At 32.8% G+C, this 17,460-nt stretch overlaps 3 protein-coding genes across 8 annotated transcripts in view; 1 reads left to right on the top strand and 2 right to left on the bottom strand.

The window, feature by feature from the left end:
* Positions 1–346: 346 nt before the first annotated feature.
* LOC131673780 (calcium-transporting ATPase type 2C member 1-like) lies at positions 347–4,334 on the bottom strand. Of its 6 annotated transcripts, none has more exons than XM_058952061.1 (5): positions 4,259–4,334; positions 3,298–3,514; positions 3,142–3,231; positions 2,970–3,067; positions 347–2,893 (listed from the first exon to the last, which is right to left on the bottom strand). In XM_058952061.1, the coding sequence occupies exons 2-5, from the start codon at positions 3,475–3,477 to the stop codon at positions 2,518–2,520; spliced, it is 744 nt and encodes a 247-aa protein (XP_058808044.1). In that variant the 5' UTR covers positions 3,478–3,514; positions 4,259–4,334; the 3' UTR covers positions 347–2,517. The 6 variants fall into 6 exon arrangements, with proteins under 6 accessions (XP_058808044.1, XP_058808039.1, XP_058808038.1 ...); XM_058952056.1 differs by lacking the exon at positions 4,259–4,334 and adding an exon at positions 4,101–4,246; XM_058952055.1 differs by lacking the exon at positions 4,259–4,334 and adding an exon at positions 4,024–4,246.
* Positions 4,335–5,517: 1,183 nt separating this feature from the next.
* Positions 5,518–17,460, top strand: part of LOC131673788 (uncharacterized) — a 131,757-nt gene continuing 119,814 nt past the window's right edge. Inside the window, exons 1-2 of the mRNA XM_058952065.1 lie at positions 5,518–5,524; positions 6,176–6,230. Of these exons, the coding sequence (XP_058808048.1) occupies positions 5,518–5,524; positions 6,176–6,230 (62 nt within the window). The remainder of the gene's footprint in view (positions 5,525–6,175; positions 6,231–17,460) is intronic.
* Positions 15,358–16,525, bottom strand: LOC131673782 (uncharacterized). The gene is made up of 4 exons (XM_058952063.1): positions 16,413–16,525; positions 15,958–16,314; positions 15,787–15,873; positions 15,358–15,713 (listed from the first exon to the last, which is right to left on the bottom strand). The coding sequence occupies exons 1-4, from the start codon at positions 16,487–16,489 to the stop codon at positions 15,557–15,559; spliced, it is 678 nt and encodes a 225-aa protein (XP_058808046.1). The 5' UTR covers positions 16,490–16,525; the 3' UTR covers positions 15,358–15,556.

A 17,460-nucleotide genomic window follows, 5' to 3' on the forward strand; every position in this document is an offset into this window, starting at 1 on the left:
GATGTAAATAAAAAATATATTTTGTTGAGTTAATTATTATGTTTGTAAGTACCTGAACTATTTATTCAACTAACTAAACTATACCTCATATTTCTGTATTATATATTTATTTAAAAGAACTTCATAAACAGGGGATACTATATACGTATATTTCAAGCCCAAATATATTTCATGCAAAATCAATTTCAAAAAAATATTTAATAAATTAATTTTGACAAATTTATGACTAATTGTACCTTGTTAATTATCACATCTCATTCAAGTGTCATCATTACTTTCGAAACGAACGCTCTATATTACCCGACGTTGCCGCATCTACCATTCTATTATCGAGCATGCGCAGTAATCAACAGTACATGTGCTGTTCTACCGTAACAGTGGTATTTTGCAAATTGTAATCGCAAATAACACTTTAACGCTATCGTCAACCCCCACTTTTTTTTCTACAGTCATGATCTTGGAAAATTAATCTATAAAAAAATATATTTTATTGCATACTCTGTAATTTTATTGTTGAGAACACTCTGATTGAGTGTTCACTTACAAGCCAACTCCCATAAGCAACGTGCAAATAGTTGCAAGTTTATTATGGTTAATACTCATTATTTTCATCGTCAACCCTATTAATTTTTTTCAGCTATGGGAAGTTGAATATAAAAAGTACTATTTCTGAAAGTTTTAGAGAAATCTGTAATTTTATACAAAATCCATCGAGCCTCCTTAACACCTCACTTAAATGCAGCAACCGCGTCTTGTAATATGCAAAAATATCTAAACAAATCCAAAATACCTTGGAATGCATCTGGATCGTCGCCTAACGTGGAGACACCATATGCAAACCAAACGCTAACAACTAAATCTACAACTCAGAAAATACTACTGGTTACTGGGCAGAAAACCTAAAATGTTAATCGTAAATAAAATATTAATATAGGAGTACTTAAACCAGTATGGATATATGACATTTAACGTTGAAGTACAGCTACAAAATCAAATATTGATATCATTGATAGATTTCAGAATAAAGCCTATTACAATGCACCATGGTTTGTTACAATCGAAACAATCAGAAAGGACGTCATTATTTGGACTGTTTAAGAAGAAACAGAAATAGCTTGTAAAAGGTACACTATATAGGTAACATTACATCTTAATTATTTTGTGAAAAAATTAATCCACACAACACCATGACAAGATTTAAAAAATATAAATCACCTTTTACTCATATAACTTAGCTCTGTAAAATAAAACTACTGGTATGGATCACTGGTGAAGTACCTTCATGTAATTTAAATTTTGTAATCAGAAAATAGTATTGTAACAACATCATTTATCTATTGTCGACAAACAAATTGTAAATAAAATGAAAAAAACAAAAGTTTATAAATTATTATGATGTACCTTAGATTAAGCTATTGAAGACAGCAGTCTTCGCTGGAGCCTTTTTCATTAAACACTTCTGAATATTAAAATCCTGTCATTGACAAGTCTATATAAAAAAATCAAAACTAAACAGCACAAACAACAATAACGTAATGAACTAAACACAGTGTTCGATAAAATATATGGCTTATAAATTAACCTCAAGAGTTCAATAGATACAAATATTTATTATTTGAGGGAAAAGAATACATTTTTTGTATGCGAAAACTTCAAGTCTAATCACGCACTAATAGTTGTCAGTTCTCCCTCAGTTTCGCGTGCAAAATCAAAAATAGTATAATTCGGTGATAAAAGAGGCGTTTACTTTCGTAAGCAAAAAATGTTCAGTCCCTTTTTCCAACTTTCCGCGCGCGAAAAAATGTTCCTTTTCCATCTCTTGCACGCGAAAGCGAAATTAGTGTTTCTTCCGGAAGAAAGTGTTAAACTTCGCACGAGAAAAGGTGTCATGTCGTGGATCATATTCGCGCTCGAAACCGACCGGAAAATTGGTTTCGCATGTGAAAAGAATTATCTGACATTTTAGTGCACAAAAAATGGTGGAGGAAATAACTAATACTTGTTACACTTTCGCGTGCGAAAGTGGCTTTACGCGCGAAAATGCCCATCTTCTAAACGACTCCAAATTATAATTTTCAATAAAAACTCAAAATTAATTGAAGATAATGGTTTTTACGAATTTATAAATCATGTTGCCTAATGACTTCCTCTTAAATGATCTTTGTCTTGCAGAATGCAGAATGTTGCCTCTCTTCATATTTTGATGAACTTTTAAATTGAATGTATACTAAAAATAGTACATTGCGATACAAGTACAGAAAAATAGGTTCTTGTCTCGTGTGGCGTTTACGCCCGAGCGAAGCAAGGGTGGAAAGGTATACGAGACGAGAAACTCTTTCCCGAACATGTACTGTACCGTATTTTTTGATACGACGTGTGGAAAGTGCGATTTTCAACGCACGTGTTTTGCCGAGCGTGCGGGAAAAACGCACTTTCCGCACGGAATGTCGAAAAATATCTTTTTGTTCTTATAAATTAGAAAACTTCGAGAATCATTACTCAGAAGTTATTCTTATTTTAAAGTTCGGTTAAGGTATTAATTTCACATTCAACTTTCAGAGAGCAACATTCTACACTTTTTCCATTATTAGTGGTTATCATATTAGATATAGATATTAATAGCCAAGAGTTTACTTTGCCACTTCCACATCGAATTAGTGTTCCCATGAATGCAATGTTTTTTTTGGCACTTTCTCCGTTTGTTTTGAGTAATGGAACAGTAAACTTTTGTGCAGGCTCCGTTTCTCCTGTAAAACTGCTTTCATCTACAGCTAACTCAATGACTTCAAATAGTCTGACATCGGCAGGAACTCTATCTCCAATGTTTAAATAAACAATATCTCCAGGAACAAGATCACGAGCAAGGAAAGTTTCTAATCTTCCATGTCTTAAACTGGAAATGTTATATTAAATGATTCACTATGAAAAATCAATAATCAAAGTATCAAATATTCAAAAAAGTAGAATACCAATGACAAACTGGTGGTACTAATTTATTTAATTCTTCGAGAGATTTTTCAGAACGATACTCTTGCACAAATGCTACAGTTACTACAATAATTATAGCCTGAAAAGTAAAGCTCATTAATCAACAACATACTTAAGTGATATTATTAACAAAAAATGGTAATGAATACATACCGCTGTTATACTCACTGCATCATCAAACTGTTTCATGTACATACTCACAAGAGCAGAGCCGAGAAGAAGTAATATTAATGGATTTTTAAACTGCAAAAAGTTATAAAAATACAGATGTTATAATTTGAAAAAATAAATAGCAAAAAGTAGTAATACTTGTTCGATATATTTTTTCCAAGTAGGTTCTTTTTCCTTAAGATTAAACTCATTATGGCCAAATAAATGTTTTCTATGCTCAGCTTCATCCCACCAAAGCCCAGTTCTAATATCCACCTGTAACCTTCCAGCAACTTCTTCAGCTCCAAGAGAAGATGCTTCTGTAGTTGAAAGCCACATGGTAGTTAGAAGTGACAGGTAGTCACAAGACTTTGTTCTGCAATTATAATAATGTAAAATTAGTTGTAAATAGTGAATGATTGACTTAATAATTTTAGGAAAAAATGTATCTGTTAATGTAATAATTATAGTATATAAAATTTTATCATAATAAATTTATAAAATATATTTACATTTATTCAAAAAAATAAATGGAACTAGGTTTAAAATGGATCACTTCGTGCACTTATTTCTTTGAGTGCACTCAAATTGGCAACTAACAGAATTCTTAAAATTAATTTTTTTCTCTGTCAAAAATAAATTACAATATTATTGCAATTTATTTATTAACAATAAGACAGCTGGGTGTCTCATAAATGATAACAATTTTTACTATACTTATGACATAAATAGTTATAGTATAATATATTTTAAAGCCTTTTAAATGAAAGAAGTATAAAGAAATACTGAGCCAAATCTGATAAACATAAATGCAAATAGAATTAATATAATAAAGCTATTGCCAGATACATCTTCACGTTACTCAGACCGAATAAACATAACTACATAATATAGTTATAGGTTGTTTCCAGAACGATTCGAAAAAGATTTTATTGACAAATGTCAACTCTGATAAATCATGCCTCGAAAATTAGTTATCACAGCTGGCACGACTTTGCACTTTCGCAATCATTTGTATACAGGTTATTAAAATAGCAGATATGTCCAAAATAAACAATCGAAACATTCAAACATAATCAAACATAAATTTCCAAGCTTAAAAAAATTCCAATCATAAGACCTAAATCGAATTCAATTATCACAAGCTGAGATTAGCTGTTAGCAAATCAGCACTCAGCGTCAAGATTCGATCCTTTACACATTACCCCTAGAACAGACCAGGAAAAAAGTAAAAAAAGAAAAATTTTCAAAAGGGTCAAATTTGCTCGGTTTAGCTATCATAGTCAAACAATTTGCTCGTATTATATTTAAAAAAATATATCGAAGTGTATATTTACGCAAACTTTAAACGATAATATCTTGCCGAAATATAAATATTTGTTCAATTCTAAGATTTTAAGAAATTACTCACTATTACAAGAAATTTGCCCCGTTATAATACATTTGAAAAGTACATTATTTTTTATAAAAAAATTTGAATAATATAATTGGTATCGTATGTAATTCAAACAGTCGTTTTACGCATGCGTTAACTTACAGAATTGGTTGCGGCTGCTGATTAATGTATGTATATTACTTAAATTTCTTTATAAAAAATAATGTACTTTTCAAATATATTATAACGGGGCAAATTTCTTGTAATAGTGAGCAATTTTCTGAGATCTTAGGATTTAACAAATATTGATATTTCGGCAAGATATTATCGTTTAATGTTTGCGTAAAAAAGAAAAATTTACATATTTTTTTTTTTAATGTAATGCGATCAAATTGCTTGGATAACATAGGTGAACCAAGCAAATTCGACTCTATTGAAAATTGTTTTTCTTTATTTTGGGTCTTTTCCAAGGCTGATCTAAGGGTGTTCTTTTACAACCCCCTTACTCCAGCCCACAAAGTGTAGTGGACAGTGAAAAAAAAATACCATTAGAAATATCTCTAATTAAACCCTCCAAAAACGATCATTATTTTAATTGAACCCTTTTAGTTGTCCCAAAAAAAATTAAAAACTATATATATTTTTTGGTTTTTTTGCAACTGCGATATTTTTAGTAATACTTAATATTTTTGAAAAGAAACAAGAGAAAAGATTGAACCCTTGCTCATTCTAATTGAACATCTTACTTTTTTTAAATTATTAATATATACATCAAAAACAACAATCTAATTTTGTTATATGTTCTTATTAAAACGCAAAAAAATTTTTTATATGGCTACGAGCAGCAACTTCATAGCCGCAGCTATCAATATCCTAGTTCCAAATTCCCTTAGTTCCGGTCTATATGTTTTAGTGCCAAAATAAGAATTCCAGCTTCTACTTACTTTGACTCAGTGATGAGAATCTTTCGAGCATACCTCCCTTACCCCAGCCTGCAAAGTGTAATGGACAGTAAAAATAAAAAATACCATTCGAAACATCTCTAATTGAACCCTCCAAAAATGCTCATTATTTTAATTGAACCCCTTCAGTTGTCCCAAAAAAAATTAAAAACTATGATAATTTTTTCGTTTTTTGTAACTGCGATATCTTTAGTAATACTTAATATTTTTGTAAAAGAAACAAGGCAAAAAATTGAACCTTTGCTCGTTTTAATTGCACCCCTCTCACTTTTTCAAAATTATTAATATATATGTCAAAAACAACAATCTAACTTTATTGTATGTTCTTTCCAAATAACCTAATAACCCAATAATCTATTATCATATATCATATATCATATCAAAACACATTTGCTTAAAAATACCTTTGGTAGATTTATAACATAATCTGAAGTTCTTTTCGAGAATTTGACACACCTTAATTACATCTTCAGACGGTTTGATTAAACCTCCACGATTTTTTTTATCCACTAAAGATAAATGACTACTTTCATCTGTTAATAACAATGGACATTGAAAACATTTCATGCGTCTTAAAATCGTTCTAACTATGAAGCCAGCTATGTACGCAACAACGTTATCTATATATAACTTATTAGTTCCAGAACCGTAAAAATTATCACAGCTTAGTGAATAATCTCCAACATCAACATCTGTATAGTTATTATCAATAATCTTGTCAGATATGCTCTTATTAAAACTTTTCCATATTTCAGGTGAGATCTTTAAAATTGCTGTATTATCTACAGAAATACTATTCGCATGTTAAGACTCTTTTACATCAGCATGAATTAGCAACTTTATATCAGCATGAATTAGCAGAGTTATATAAAAGTAGATTAAATTGTAGTATTAATGCAAAGTGTACGTCGTACATAGTGATAGTGTGTTCACCATTTTTGTTTACAAACAATTCTTCTTCAACGCTTCAAACTTACAATAATTAATATAATTTGAAAAAATAATAAAAATAAAAAAGAATTTATTTATACTTATCATTTTGTGATTTACTACGTCCCTAGATATTTTAAAACTAAGCGTAAAAAAAAAGTTAAATTCCTTTATTTTTTTAATGCGCTAAAAAACCGAAAAAAAAATTTTTCTCTATTTCTTTATTTTGACTTTATTTTCGTATTATTGGACACAAAATGAAACTTTTTTCTCTTTGGCATTTGTTTCAAAAACATACGCAAGTCGAAGTAATTGAGGATTGGAAAAAAGGTTGCTTTTTACAAAAAACGCCGTAACTCGGTTAAAAAACATCGGATAGAACCCCGCGGGAGCTCATTTTAAAGGGAAAGACATTACCCTCCGAACTCCTCAGGTCAATTTGCTCCCCACCGCCTGGTTCTAAATTGGCATTGATTTAAGTCGAGGTTAAAAAAATTGAAATTTTTTTTAATCAGTTTTTTTACTGTAAAAAACACATATTTTCATTTTTAAGTCTCTTCACGTCTTAAATGAAAGCTTTTGCAATTACCTCTCAAACGCCCTGCGGTTTTTTGTGATACGATGATTTCCGACCGAGATACAAAACTTACAATTTTGCCTAATTTTGAGGTAAGCATGGCAAAAGTGATTGACGGGCAGTGTACCTCTTTTGTACTCATCTGTATGATACAACTCTCTCGAAGTTAAAATATCAAATGTGTTGTTTATAAAATTACAAAATTTAGCAGTTCCAGCAGCATTTTCAAATTGTGGTATTTTTAAATCTTCTTTAAAAAAAAGAAGACTTACACTTACACTTTTACTTAGTGTTTGAGCAGCTAATCGCACATTCATTTTATTTTCTTCCCATTTAATGTGCTCTTTCCTTAATTTATTTGCTGCATGTAGCCCATTCATTTCCTGAAAATCTAAAAGATCGGATATGAATGTCCAAGATATAATATTTCCTTCGGCATCATACATATCTTCACCGCTAGCTAAGGCATTTCTAATTAATTTGAGCATATGACATCCATCATAAATAATATATATTTATTTTTGCGTAACAGGATGTGGGACAAAATACTTATCATCAGTTTTCAAATATTTATCAACTCCCAATACATTGTACATTACTGTGTTAGAATGTAAACCATCAAATGTTAATGATGTTATAGTAATGCCTGTATCGTGCAAAGCTTTTATATTTTCTAGTATTATGTTTGTTTTTTCTTATCCAGTTAAGGATTTTATAAAACAATAGGAGACAGGAATTCTTAATTTTCCGTTTTTGCAGACAATCATAATAATTAGAACATTTTCTGCTTCAGGTACATCAATTCCATCTATATTATCTCCCACATCTATATATCCGTATTCTTTATCATTTATAATCTTAACAGCTTTCCTCACGCTCATTTCATCCATAACTAGATTACAAAACACTGGTTTATTACTATATGTATCTTTCATAAGATTAACTTTTTTTTTTATTGTCTCTAAACTTGCTTCATTTATACCAGTCGTAAAATCAATATTTTTGTACCATTTTCCAATTGTAAGAGGATGAGGTAAACAGTTTACGAAAGTTCTTCGGACATAATTATACGCTTTTGGTGAGTAAAAGTGCAATGTTGTAGCAAATGATCGTAAAGATAGTGGAAATGCTCGTTTTTATTTTTTTTTTTTTTCAGTAAGCATTTTAATATATCGCTTGCTTGTGATGGTAAGGTATCCTAACAGTGCTCATCGAGCAGTTGTAGCGAGCAGACGTGTTTGTTTTGCTTTGATTTCCGCTCACGAGTTTATTTACATCAGATTAATGTAGTGGTTTTCAGGCAAACCGCGCTTAGTGAAGAGCGTCTAGTTTTGTGCTCAGTGCTATACTGAGCAAGTGCGTGTTTTTCGCAGTTTTTCTAAACTGCATACTTACTCTGCGATGTCTTCCATAACAGGGGGCCACGCGGACAAATCAAGTTCCAACAAACAGTTTTCTTCTCCTTCTTATGCGCAAGCCACCTATACACCTGCTAGTGAACATGCTATTGTCATTGAAGCTATTGACGGTTTATCCATCGACGACTACCTTGACGGCATAGAGAAACTAATAGACATCAATTACGTCAAATATATTTCAAAAATCTCTGGAGGCCGAGTCTGTGTCTACCTTGCATCTAAAGACCTAGTTTATAGCCTTGAAAACAAACTAATTGAAATCCTACATCATAGACTCAGTATTCGTCCCCTCATCGAGAAAAACAAACGCGTTGTAATATCTAATGTTAGCCCAATAATTCCGAATCAAATCCTCATGGAAACATTAAAAGACAAAGGCATCCAAACCGTCTCGGAAATTCATTGTATCCGAGCTAGGACTACTAAACCTGGTCGCTCGCACATCCTCTCGTTTCACCGTCAAGTCTACATAAAGGAAGGCGATGAATCTCTGCTACCCGAGTCAATTCAACTAAACTACAATAACACTAATTATTGGATTTACTTCAGTACTGACTCTACCAGCTGCTTCATTTGTCATCAAACGGGACACATAGCGAAGCAGTGCCAAAAGAACCTCCCATCACATCAATCTCTACATACTAAAATCCCAGTTGCCGCCGAACCTGTAATCAATAATAATACTTCAGACATGAAAACTACCGAACAAACTGAGCAAGCAGCTGACTCATCTGTCAAGCCTGCTAACGTCAACATTCCGAAAAGACCTCTATCTCTCTCTAGCCATTCCTCAGCTTCCATACCGATTGATAACAAACTAAATCCGATAAATAATGACCCTGTCAAAATCCATAGCAATAGTACTCTGAAAAAAGTCAAGCCACCGTTAAGCAAAAAACACAAAAGCGACAAGATACTCGAAAGCTCGTCTAGCGAAACTAAAGTCTCTGATCTTGAATCATCACTCCAAGCTGTGAAGGACGAAATCACAAATAATCCTACGGCATACTGTTTGAATTTTGAAAATTTCAAAAGCTTTCTCGAACAAACTTATGGTAAAAGTAACATAGCATCTATCACGGAATCACTCACTAATGATTTCACCGGTCTTCACAAGATGACTGGCGATCTACTCTACCTCATCTCCGATCACAAACTTAAGGCCCGATGTAAAAGATTGTCGGAAAAATTGTCCCTCTTAACTCAAAAGAATTACGAAGGAGATACGGAAACCTAGATTCTTATAATAGCAGAAGTTGTTTCTGAAGATCTCAAAATTGTGTTTTGGAACTGTAGAAGTATTAGAGCCAGGATCGAAGAAGTTCCCAAAATTCTCAAGCATATTAACATTTTAGTGTGCGTAGAATCACAGCTGAATAATATCGACGCTAGCCCACATTTCTCTGGATTCAATACCCTGAGAAAAGATCGTCTACATAAACAAGGAGGTGGAATTATTGCCTTCATTAAGAACAATTTAGCGTATAAAGAGATCGATGGCGCGCTTTCTCTTAATCAAGCTTTCGAATATCTAATATTTAAAATGACTAACGTCACCCCTAATCTTGTTATTCATGCGTACTTCAGAGCTCCAGATAATCAGCATTCGCAAAACGAATGGAACTCTATTTTTGAAACCATTGATGATAATGAATATATTTTAATAATGGGCGATTTTAATGCTCACCATACGTCATGGAACTGTGGTAACTCTGACAATAATGGTGAATATCTTCATTCGACTTACGTAAATTCCGATACTTTCTTGCACAATTTCGATACTCACACTTATTTTCGCCCTAATTCGAACTATGTTTCAAATCTTGATCTAATATTTTCATCGAACAATTTCGCTCATAAAGTAAATGTTTTAGTCAATGACGAAACCTGGGGCTCGGATCATTTTCCTATTTTTATTGACATTAACATTAACAAAAGCATTTATCGCAAAAAAACGCACAACCTCAAATCCATTCGTACCGATTGGGATACAGTTTCAAATTATCTTGAAAATAGCTTCGAAAATTTTTTTAAATTAATATATGTCTCAGCCGAGCCTAACACTAAGTACTCTACTTTTACTGAAATTGTAACGAATGCTATTAAAGCAAATACACCTGTAAAGAGAATCGTTAATAACAAAAACCATCGCAATCCGGTTCCCTGGTGGGATTCGGACTGCGACAGGGTTAAAAGACTCAGAAGAGCTGCGTTCAAAAAGTGGCGTTTCTCTAAAAAACAACATGATTTTATCGAATATAAGAAAGCAGTTGCAGTGGCTCATAAGACATTTAAAACTAAAAAAAGAGACTGACCTCAAAATGTACCTTAAAAATAATGCTCGTCTCAATACACTTAATATCATTTGCGAGGAAAGAACGATCAAAGGCAAAATTTTCTTCCAAAACTTTCACAACGACAAAACCAAGCCCTGGTTCCACAAACTCAAACTCCCGAGAAGCGCTATAACTACTATCAACCGTTGCAGATCAGGGCATTATAATTTAAAAGCGTCACTTTATAAAATAGGACTATGTCAGGATACAACTTGCGATTGTAACTCTGAAGTTCAAGATCTTGACCACATCCTCTGGCAATGCCCAAAGTACGACAAAGAAACATATTAATCGACAACCTTAAGCTCTCTAGAATGTTCCTTCCTTCCTCCAATATTGTGATACTAAGTAATATTAACGCCAAAATTGCTCGACATCTATGTTCGTTCTTCAATGATTGTAAACTTATTATTTAATATTAAACTCCGCGATAATATCCTCACTTGATGTCAAACTACATCAGCTATATTATTTGTTATCTTCTCTGTAACTCTTCACCCATAAAAACTAATGTATATTTATTCCCTATTGCAAAATAACCCTTTATAGGGTTGAGTTTGCCTAAATAAAAAAAAAAGGTATCCTAAAATAACAATTTGCAAACTGAAATTTATTTGTAACTATAAATAAATTAAATTTTCAATAAGTATTATATTTCTGTATCCAAATATTAAAGAAAATAATTGCAATCGTAAGTCAGCTTTTGGACTCGAATTTAATTTAGTAAATCTCGTAATTACACACAGAATAGTAACATCACTGATAAAAATACCTTTTACTTTAAAAATGTAAAAAGTATGTATACTTTTATTAATAAAAAAAAACAACATGAGATTATAAAAACTTATGTACAGTGCCGGTCAGCCACTTTTACCCCCCCACGGGCAAAATCAGTCTAACTTCAAAGTTTTAATCTCTGGTAGAAATTAACGTACAGAAACGCGCGTCGGTGCGTTTGAAAGGTCTTTCGGAGAGCTTTCAAATGATATGATTCACGGTTGCCATCGATTGTTATTTTAAATTTTGCAACAATTATGCAAAATTGAAAATTCTGAAATTTTTTTATTATTTTTGACAATTAGCCAATTTTGGAAAAAAAATCGTACGAAAATTTGAAGTACACCATTTTTTAGCTATTACCAAGCCCTATCTGAATCACTCATCAAAAATTTATTTTCGTCAAATATGACGCGCGCACGGGCATTTTTTCCTGGAAGTGACAGTTTTTTTCAACATTTTTTATCTCCGTCAAATTGTAACAATCGAAAAAAATTTTATAGGAGAAAAAATGTTTGTTTTTTCACGTAGAATACTGCAATAATTTTTTTTTCGGTTTTTCGAAAAATTTTTTTTTTCGGTTTTTTTCAATTTTTTTTTCTCACAGTCGGTACGCTAAAAAGATGAGAAACCACAAAAAAAAATTTTTTTCCACCCATTCAATAATACTACATAACAAGTATCGTAAATTACATAAAAAAAAAAATCTTTTTTTTTTTCGACCTTGAAAAATAATTTAAACCGAAAAAAAAATTTTTCGAAAAACCTAAAAGAAAATTATTGCAGTATTCTACGTGAAAAAACAAACATTTTTTCTCCTATAAATTTTTTTCGATTGTTACAATTTGACGGAGATAAAAAATGTTGAAAAAAACTGTCACTTCCAGGAAAAAATGCCCGTGCGCGCGTCATATTTGACGAAAATAAATTTTTGATGAGTGATTCAGATAGGGCTTGGTAATAGCTAAAAAATGGTGTACTTCAAATTTTCGTACGATTTTTTTTCCAAAATTGGCTAATTGTCAAAAATAATAAAAAAATTTCAGAATTTTCAATTTTGCATAATTGTTGCAAAATTTAAAATAACAATCGATGGCAACCGTGAGTCATATCATTTGAAAGCTCTCCGAAAGACCTTTCAAACGCACCGACGCGCGTCTCTGTACGTTAATTTCTACCAGAGATATAAAACTTTGAAGTTAGACTGATTTTGCCCGTGGGGGGGGTAAAAGTGGCTGACCGGCACTGTACTTGTAATTTACCTAAATCATTATTAACAACAATCAAAATTATATAAATTTCCTGAATTTTAAATTATTTATTTAAAAAGATTGATATAGTTTAAAATTAGATGTTAACAAATTAAAATAAACAGAATAAATATAAATTTATCCTTTTAACAGAAATATATTATAAAAAAATAGTAGAGTTCAAACTAACAATAAAACTTTGTTGCTTATTAGTGTTAACATTTTTATTTACAATTTATTTCAGGGAAAAGTGGTAAAAGAAATATGCATATTTATCATGCATATCATATTAATTTTTTTTTTTCGTATATGTATAATTTTTATTTGGTGATAAATATATAAATATTTTATAATCAGTAGTATAATAGTACATTATGCACCTAGGGATTAAAAGTAAAGAATGTCTTCGGCTCGGGTGACAATTACACGCAATCCGAGGCTTTCTTTTTTTACTCCCGTGGTGCATATACTATTTTTTTGCACGAGGAGCGTAAAATGCGTACTTTAGTTTTAGCCCGCAGGGCCAAAAGTACGCACTTTACGCGCCATGTGCAAAAAATATAATCTTTATATAAATCATTAAAAAATGTATTATATATGTTGTAATACGGTACATTACAAGGCCTTTCCTGGGTGCTGCGTTATTTGCAACACCTCGGAAAGGCCGTCCCCGTCCCTTGCCGCCCCGTAACCGGTTGAATAAAATAAAGATAAAACCGCCCTATATAAAACAATTACCCCTCTTTATGTCCGAACAACCACGCCGGAGATATGGTCAAAACAAACTCGTCAAACGCGATCCGACGGACACTCAAAGAGCAGACAGAAAAAAGGAGCGCACCACGGAAAAAGAGAGCGCACGCACACACTCACTCACATTCACTCCCGACCACGTGTTGCCGACCGGCGAAAGAAAAATGGAAAACTTGACTGGGAAATGCAACGGAAATGCATGTTGATGACACATGCAAATCCGTTACACTTCCAGACACCAACACTAACACTCACGAGGCACTGACACTCCTGGGGCGAGCAGAAAATCGCCGATGAAGTGGCAGCCGGCAATCAGCTGTGTCGGGCTGCCGACACACGAATACCAGCATCCACACACACAAACACCAGGGAGAACATCATAGAATCGACACGGGAGCGCCCCAGGAGGCGCTCCAACAACCGGCACAAGGACACGAGACGTACGCGCTAGAAACTGAGCGGCCATCTTGAAGCGCCGAGACAGTGTTAGGTTTTACGAAAAAAAGATTGTGATTTAGGATTCGCGCTGACCTTTCGTTAACTATTTATTACGAACGTAGGTTTAACCGAATAAAATTGTCTTGATTATTTAGTTGTGTTGACTTCCCGCCATTTCGCAAACCGGACGTGAGCGTTAGGATTAACCAATGAAAATTGTAATTTAGGATATTCGCGCTGACCTTTCGCTGATAAATTGCCGCGAACGTAGAATTAGCCAAATACACTCACCCTGCCTATTTAATCGTGCTGACCTTTCCGCCATTTCCTAGATCTAACGTACGTGTTAGGTTTATATGAATTAGAAGCAGTGGTTGAGTTATTCGCGCTGACCTTTCGCTGACAAGCTATTACGAGAATCGGATTAGCCGAATAAGATTACCGTGCTTATTTATTTGTGCTGACCTTTCCGCCATTTCGTAAACCGAGCGTGAGCGGTAAGATCAGACAAAGGAAATTCGTGAGTGAGTTATTCGCACTGACCTTTCACCATTTTTGTTAATTGAAGACTGACCGGAAAATTGTTAACGTTTCGATTAATTTGTATCCTTACTAATTTATTATTATTCAGAATTTTACCGACCATATTCACTCCGATCTTTTATGTGTGAATTATTAATACGTCAATAAAGTGATTAATTATTTATATACGATTTACTGTGTTATCCTACCTCTATTGCATGCTAGTGATTTTCAGCCGCGAGCGGTTACATACGGGTACCACTAATTCGCTGTATTTTCGGGTCACTCGATAGGTAACATACGCGCGAATTCTAACGTTCTCACGACCTGAATTAAGGAGCCATCACCTGAGCTGCCGACATACCATAATTAAGGAGGAAAAATAGAGAAGGAGAGTTGGACACCAAGGCCTGAAGTGAAGATACCACGCGTATCCCCGGTCTGCCCACCCTGCGCAGTCGCCGTTAAGCAGACCGGGATACGCGACAACCCTACCGGCCTTACCCCCGAGGGTAGAGCCAAACAGGCCTTGTGGCGGAAGAAACTCGGAGCGCGGTTAAAACCCCCGAAATTCCCTGCCACAATGTATAAAATAAATCAAAATCATTCCCAAAATATAATATAAACACATGCATACAGTACACATGATTATTCCTTAATACTAAAAAATCTCATTAATTTTACATGATTATATCTAATTAATTTATAAGTTGTTCCACTGTAAATTACATTACAATTAATTGTACAAAATGTTAAAATAAAACTACTATACATATTTTATAACAATAGTTAATATGCATAAATTCATTTCCTAAATTATAGAATCTTAACTAATATAATTTGGCTTATAATATACAAATTAGGTACTAATAACGCATGAGTTTAAATCTATGCTGACACAAGTAAGGAATAATAATAATTTTATAAACTGTTGTCGCCTTTCGTACTTACTTTTAAGATTTCTGAAACCTTTTCATATATTAAATTGCGTTGCCTCGCATGAAAAATCAGCGAGATACTAATTTTCACTTTTCTATTTGCACGATATAATCTCATTGTCTGGACTCTTCTCTGTCTACGTCAACGTCTAACCTTTGACTGTGTATTCTCCAATAATCTTCGTACAATGTTAGTATTCTTCAAGTCTATTAAATTTAAATTTACGTTAACTATTGATTTCCTAAAAGTATTTCTTTCAATGCCTCTCTTTTGAACAACATTACTTGAATCTGAAAAACTTTAAATAATCATGTATTAGTATAATTTATACTACTATTATGTAAATGAATAAATCTTATTCTAAGTATTACCTCCTATTTACATCCCTTTCTATCGCAACTTGCTCTGGATCCATACAATTATATTCTATGCTTGGTAAATGACAATCATCTAATTGTCTGAAACAAAGAATCGTATCACCCCAAGATAAATTATCATATTTGAATACAGATAAAGAAACTGATTTGAATAGTAAACCATACCTTGTATCAAAATTGTTTTCATAAAGGTCTTTAGTGATGCTGGTATCATTCGTTGAACTTGTAGATGATGGAACCATGCTCACTTTTGAGGACAAATCTATTTCGTTACTAAGTAAATCACAATTATTTGTATCTGATGAACTTTGTATTGGTTTATTTTGCTCCGTTTTTACAAATTTCGTTAGACATCTCCCCTTTTTAAGCCTTACTGCTTTAGATAAACCTCCATAGTTGAAACATGGTGGTTCAAAATGCATAGCACAAACATAAGAATATATTTTAAATTCTATTTCAGTCTTAAAATACTTTTTTATGCTATTAGCCCATTCATTTTGGGAATCCTCATCTTTCGGTACTCTAAAAAATATACAAACAAAAGTAAAAACAACGACAAACTTGAGCCCTTCCTCGAAACTAACCACAAAATACATATATATACTACGTATTTAACTTACCGAAATAAATTCAAATTTAAACAGTCAGGATCATCTTTCTGCAATCTGCAGTTGGGAATGCAGCACTTTTTAATCATCTTTTATATTTACGTACACAAAAAACCATTTAACAAAATATTTATCAACTGTCAGATTTGCGATGGACGACTTTTTCCAGTGTAAATATAGGCAGCCAATCAAGTGCCACTAGAGAGAGATAGCATATCCTCCCATACATGCTATCTCTCTCTTCGACTGGTAACACGCTTGACCGCTACCTCCAGTATATATGCTCGAAGTGAGAATCTGATGATGCTACTAAAAATTTTATTTTCACGAAGTCGTATCACATCTATATCATTTATATAGCTATAACCAAGATGCTATGGGAATGTACCCACATTTCCCCAGCCTGCAGCATACCATGAAACGAAAAAAAAATACCACCAGAAAGGACATTAATTGCACCCTCTAAAACTACAATTATTTGTAAATGAACCCCTCTGAATTATTAAAAAAAAAAAAAAAAAAAAGCAGATGGCATTTTTAAACCGTCGATTAATTTGTAAATAATGAGTTTTTTAAACAATCTAAAAAGTATAAAAATTCAACCCTGGCTTGTTTAATTTGCACCCTTCTTAGTTTTGGAATATAATTAAATCTGAGCTAATAAAATTACATCTAATATTTTTGCTTATCAAAGCGATTGGCAGACGTTCAATACGCAGGCGCGGCTGACATTTTTGAATTCCAAAAGTAAGGCTCGCTCTACAACAACAAATGTTGAAATGACCGACCCTGGGCCAGATCTCGAACTTGAAGAAGAAAAAAAAATAATATAGAAAAAAATATTCATTTTGTTGGGAAATTTATTATGGTTTGGCCTATTTCTATTTCTCGAAAAATACCTGGACCATTTTTATTTCGATTAATGCGTGTTAAGTCATTTTGAGATGCTATTATAAATATATTGTGTGGGTGCAAATTACAAAATTCATTGATTAATCATTGGTGGGCTTAGATAAGCCATTGTCAATGATTTAGTTTTGATTTTTCCCATTATTTGTCC

Source organism: Phymastichus coffea, unplaced genomic scaffold, assembly GCF_024137745.1.
Source record: "Phymastichus coffea isolate CEN01 unplaced genomic scaffold, Cenicafe_Pcof_1.1 PCOF00196, whole genome shotgun sequence".
NCBI classification, from domain to species: domain Eukaryota; kingdom Metazoa; phylum Arthropoda; class Insecta; order Hymenoptera; family Eulophidae; genus Phymastichus; species Phymastichus coffea.

What these genes read in the sequence shown, in the direction of transcription:
- LOC131673780 (XM_058952061.1), bottom strand. Translation starts at nt 3,477, where the DNA reads ATGTGGCTTTCAACTACAGAAGCATCTTCTCTTGGAGCTGAAGAAGTT. An exon ending in ATGCAGTGAGTATAACAGCG is followed by an intron (nt 3,068 to 3,141) that starts GTATGTATTCAT and finishes TTTACTTTTCAG; the next exon opens with GCTATAATTATTGTAGTAAC. An exon ending in GTACCACCAGTTTGTCATTG is followed by an intron (nt 2,894 to 2,969) that starts GTATTCTACTTT and finishes TAACATTTCCAG; the next exon opens with TTTAAGACATGGAAGATTAG.
- LOC131673782 (XM_058952063.1), bottom strand. Translation starts at nt 16,489, where the DNA reads ATGATTAAAAAGTGCTGCATTCCCAACTGCAGATTGCAGAAAGATGAT. An exon ending in TTAAATTTGAATTTATTTCG is followed by an intron (nt 16,315 to 16,412) that starts GTAAGTTAAATA and finishes TATATTTTTTAG; the next exon opens with AGTACCGAAAGATGAGGATT. An exon ending in GAAAGGGATGTAAATAGGAG is followed by an intron (nt 15,714 to 15,786) that starts GTAATACTTAGA and finishes GATTATTTAAAG; the next exon opens with TTTTTCAGATTCAAGTAATG.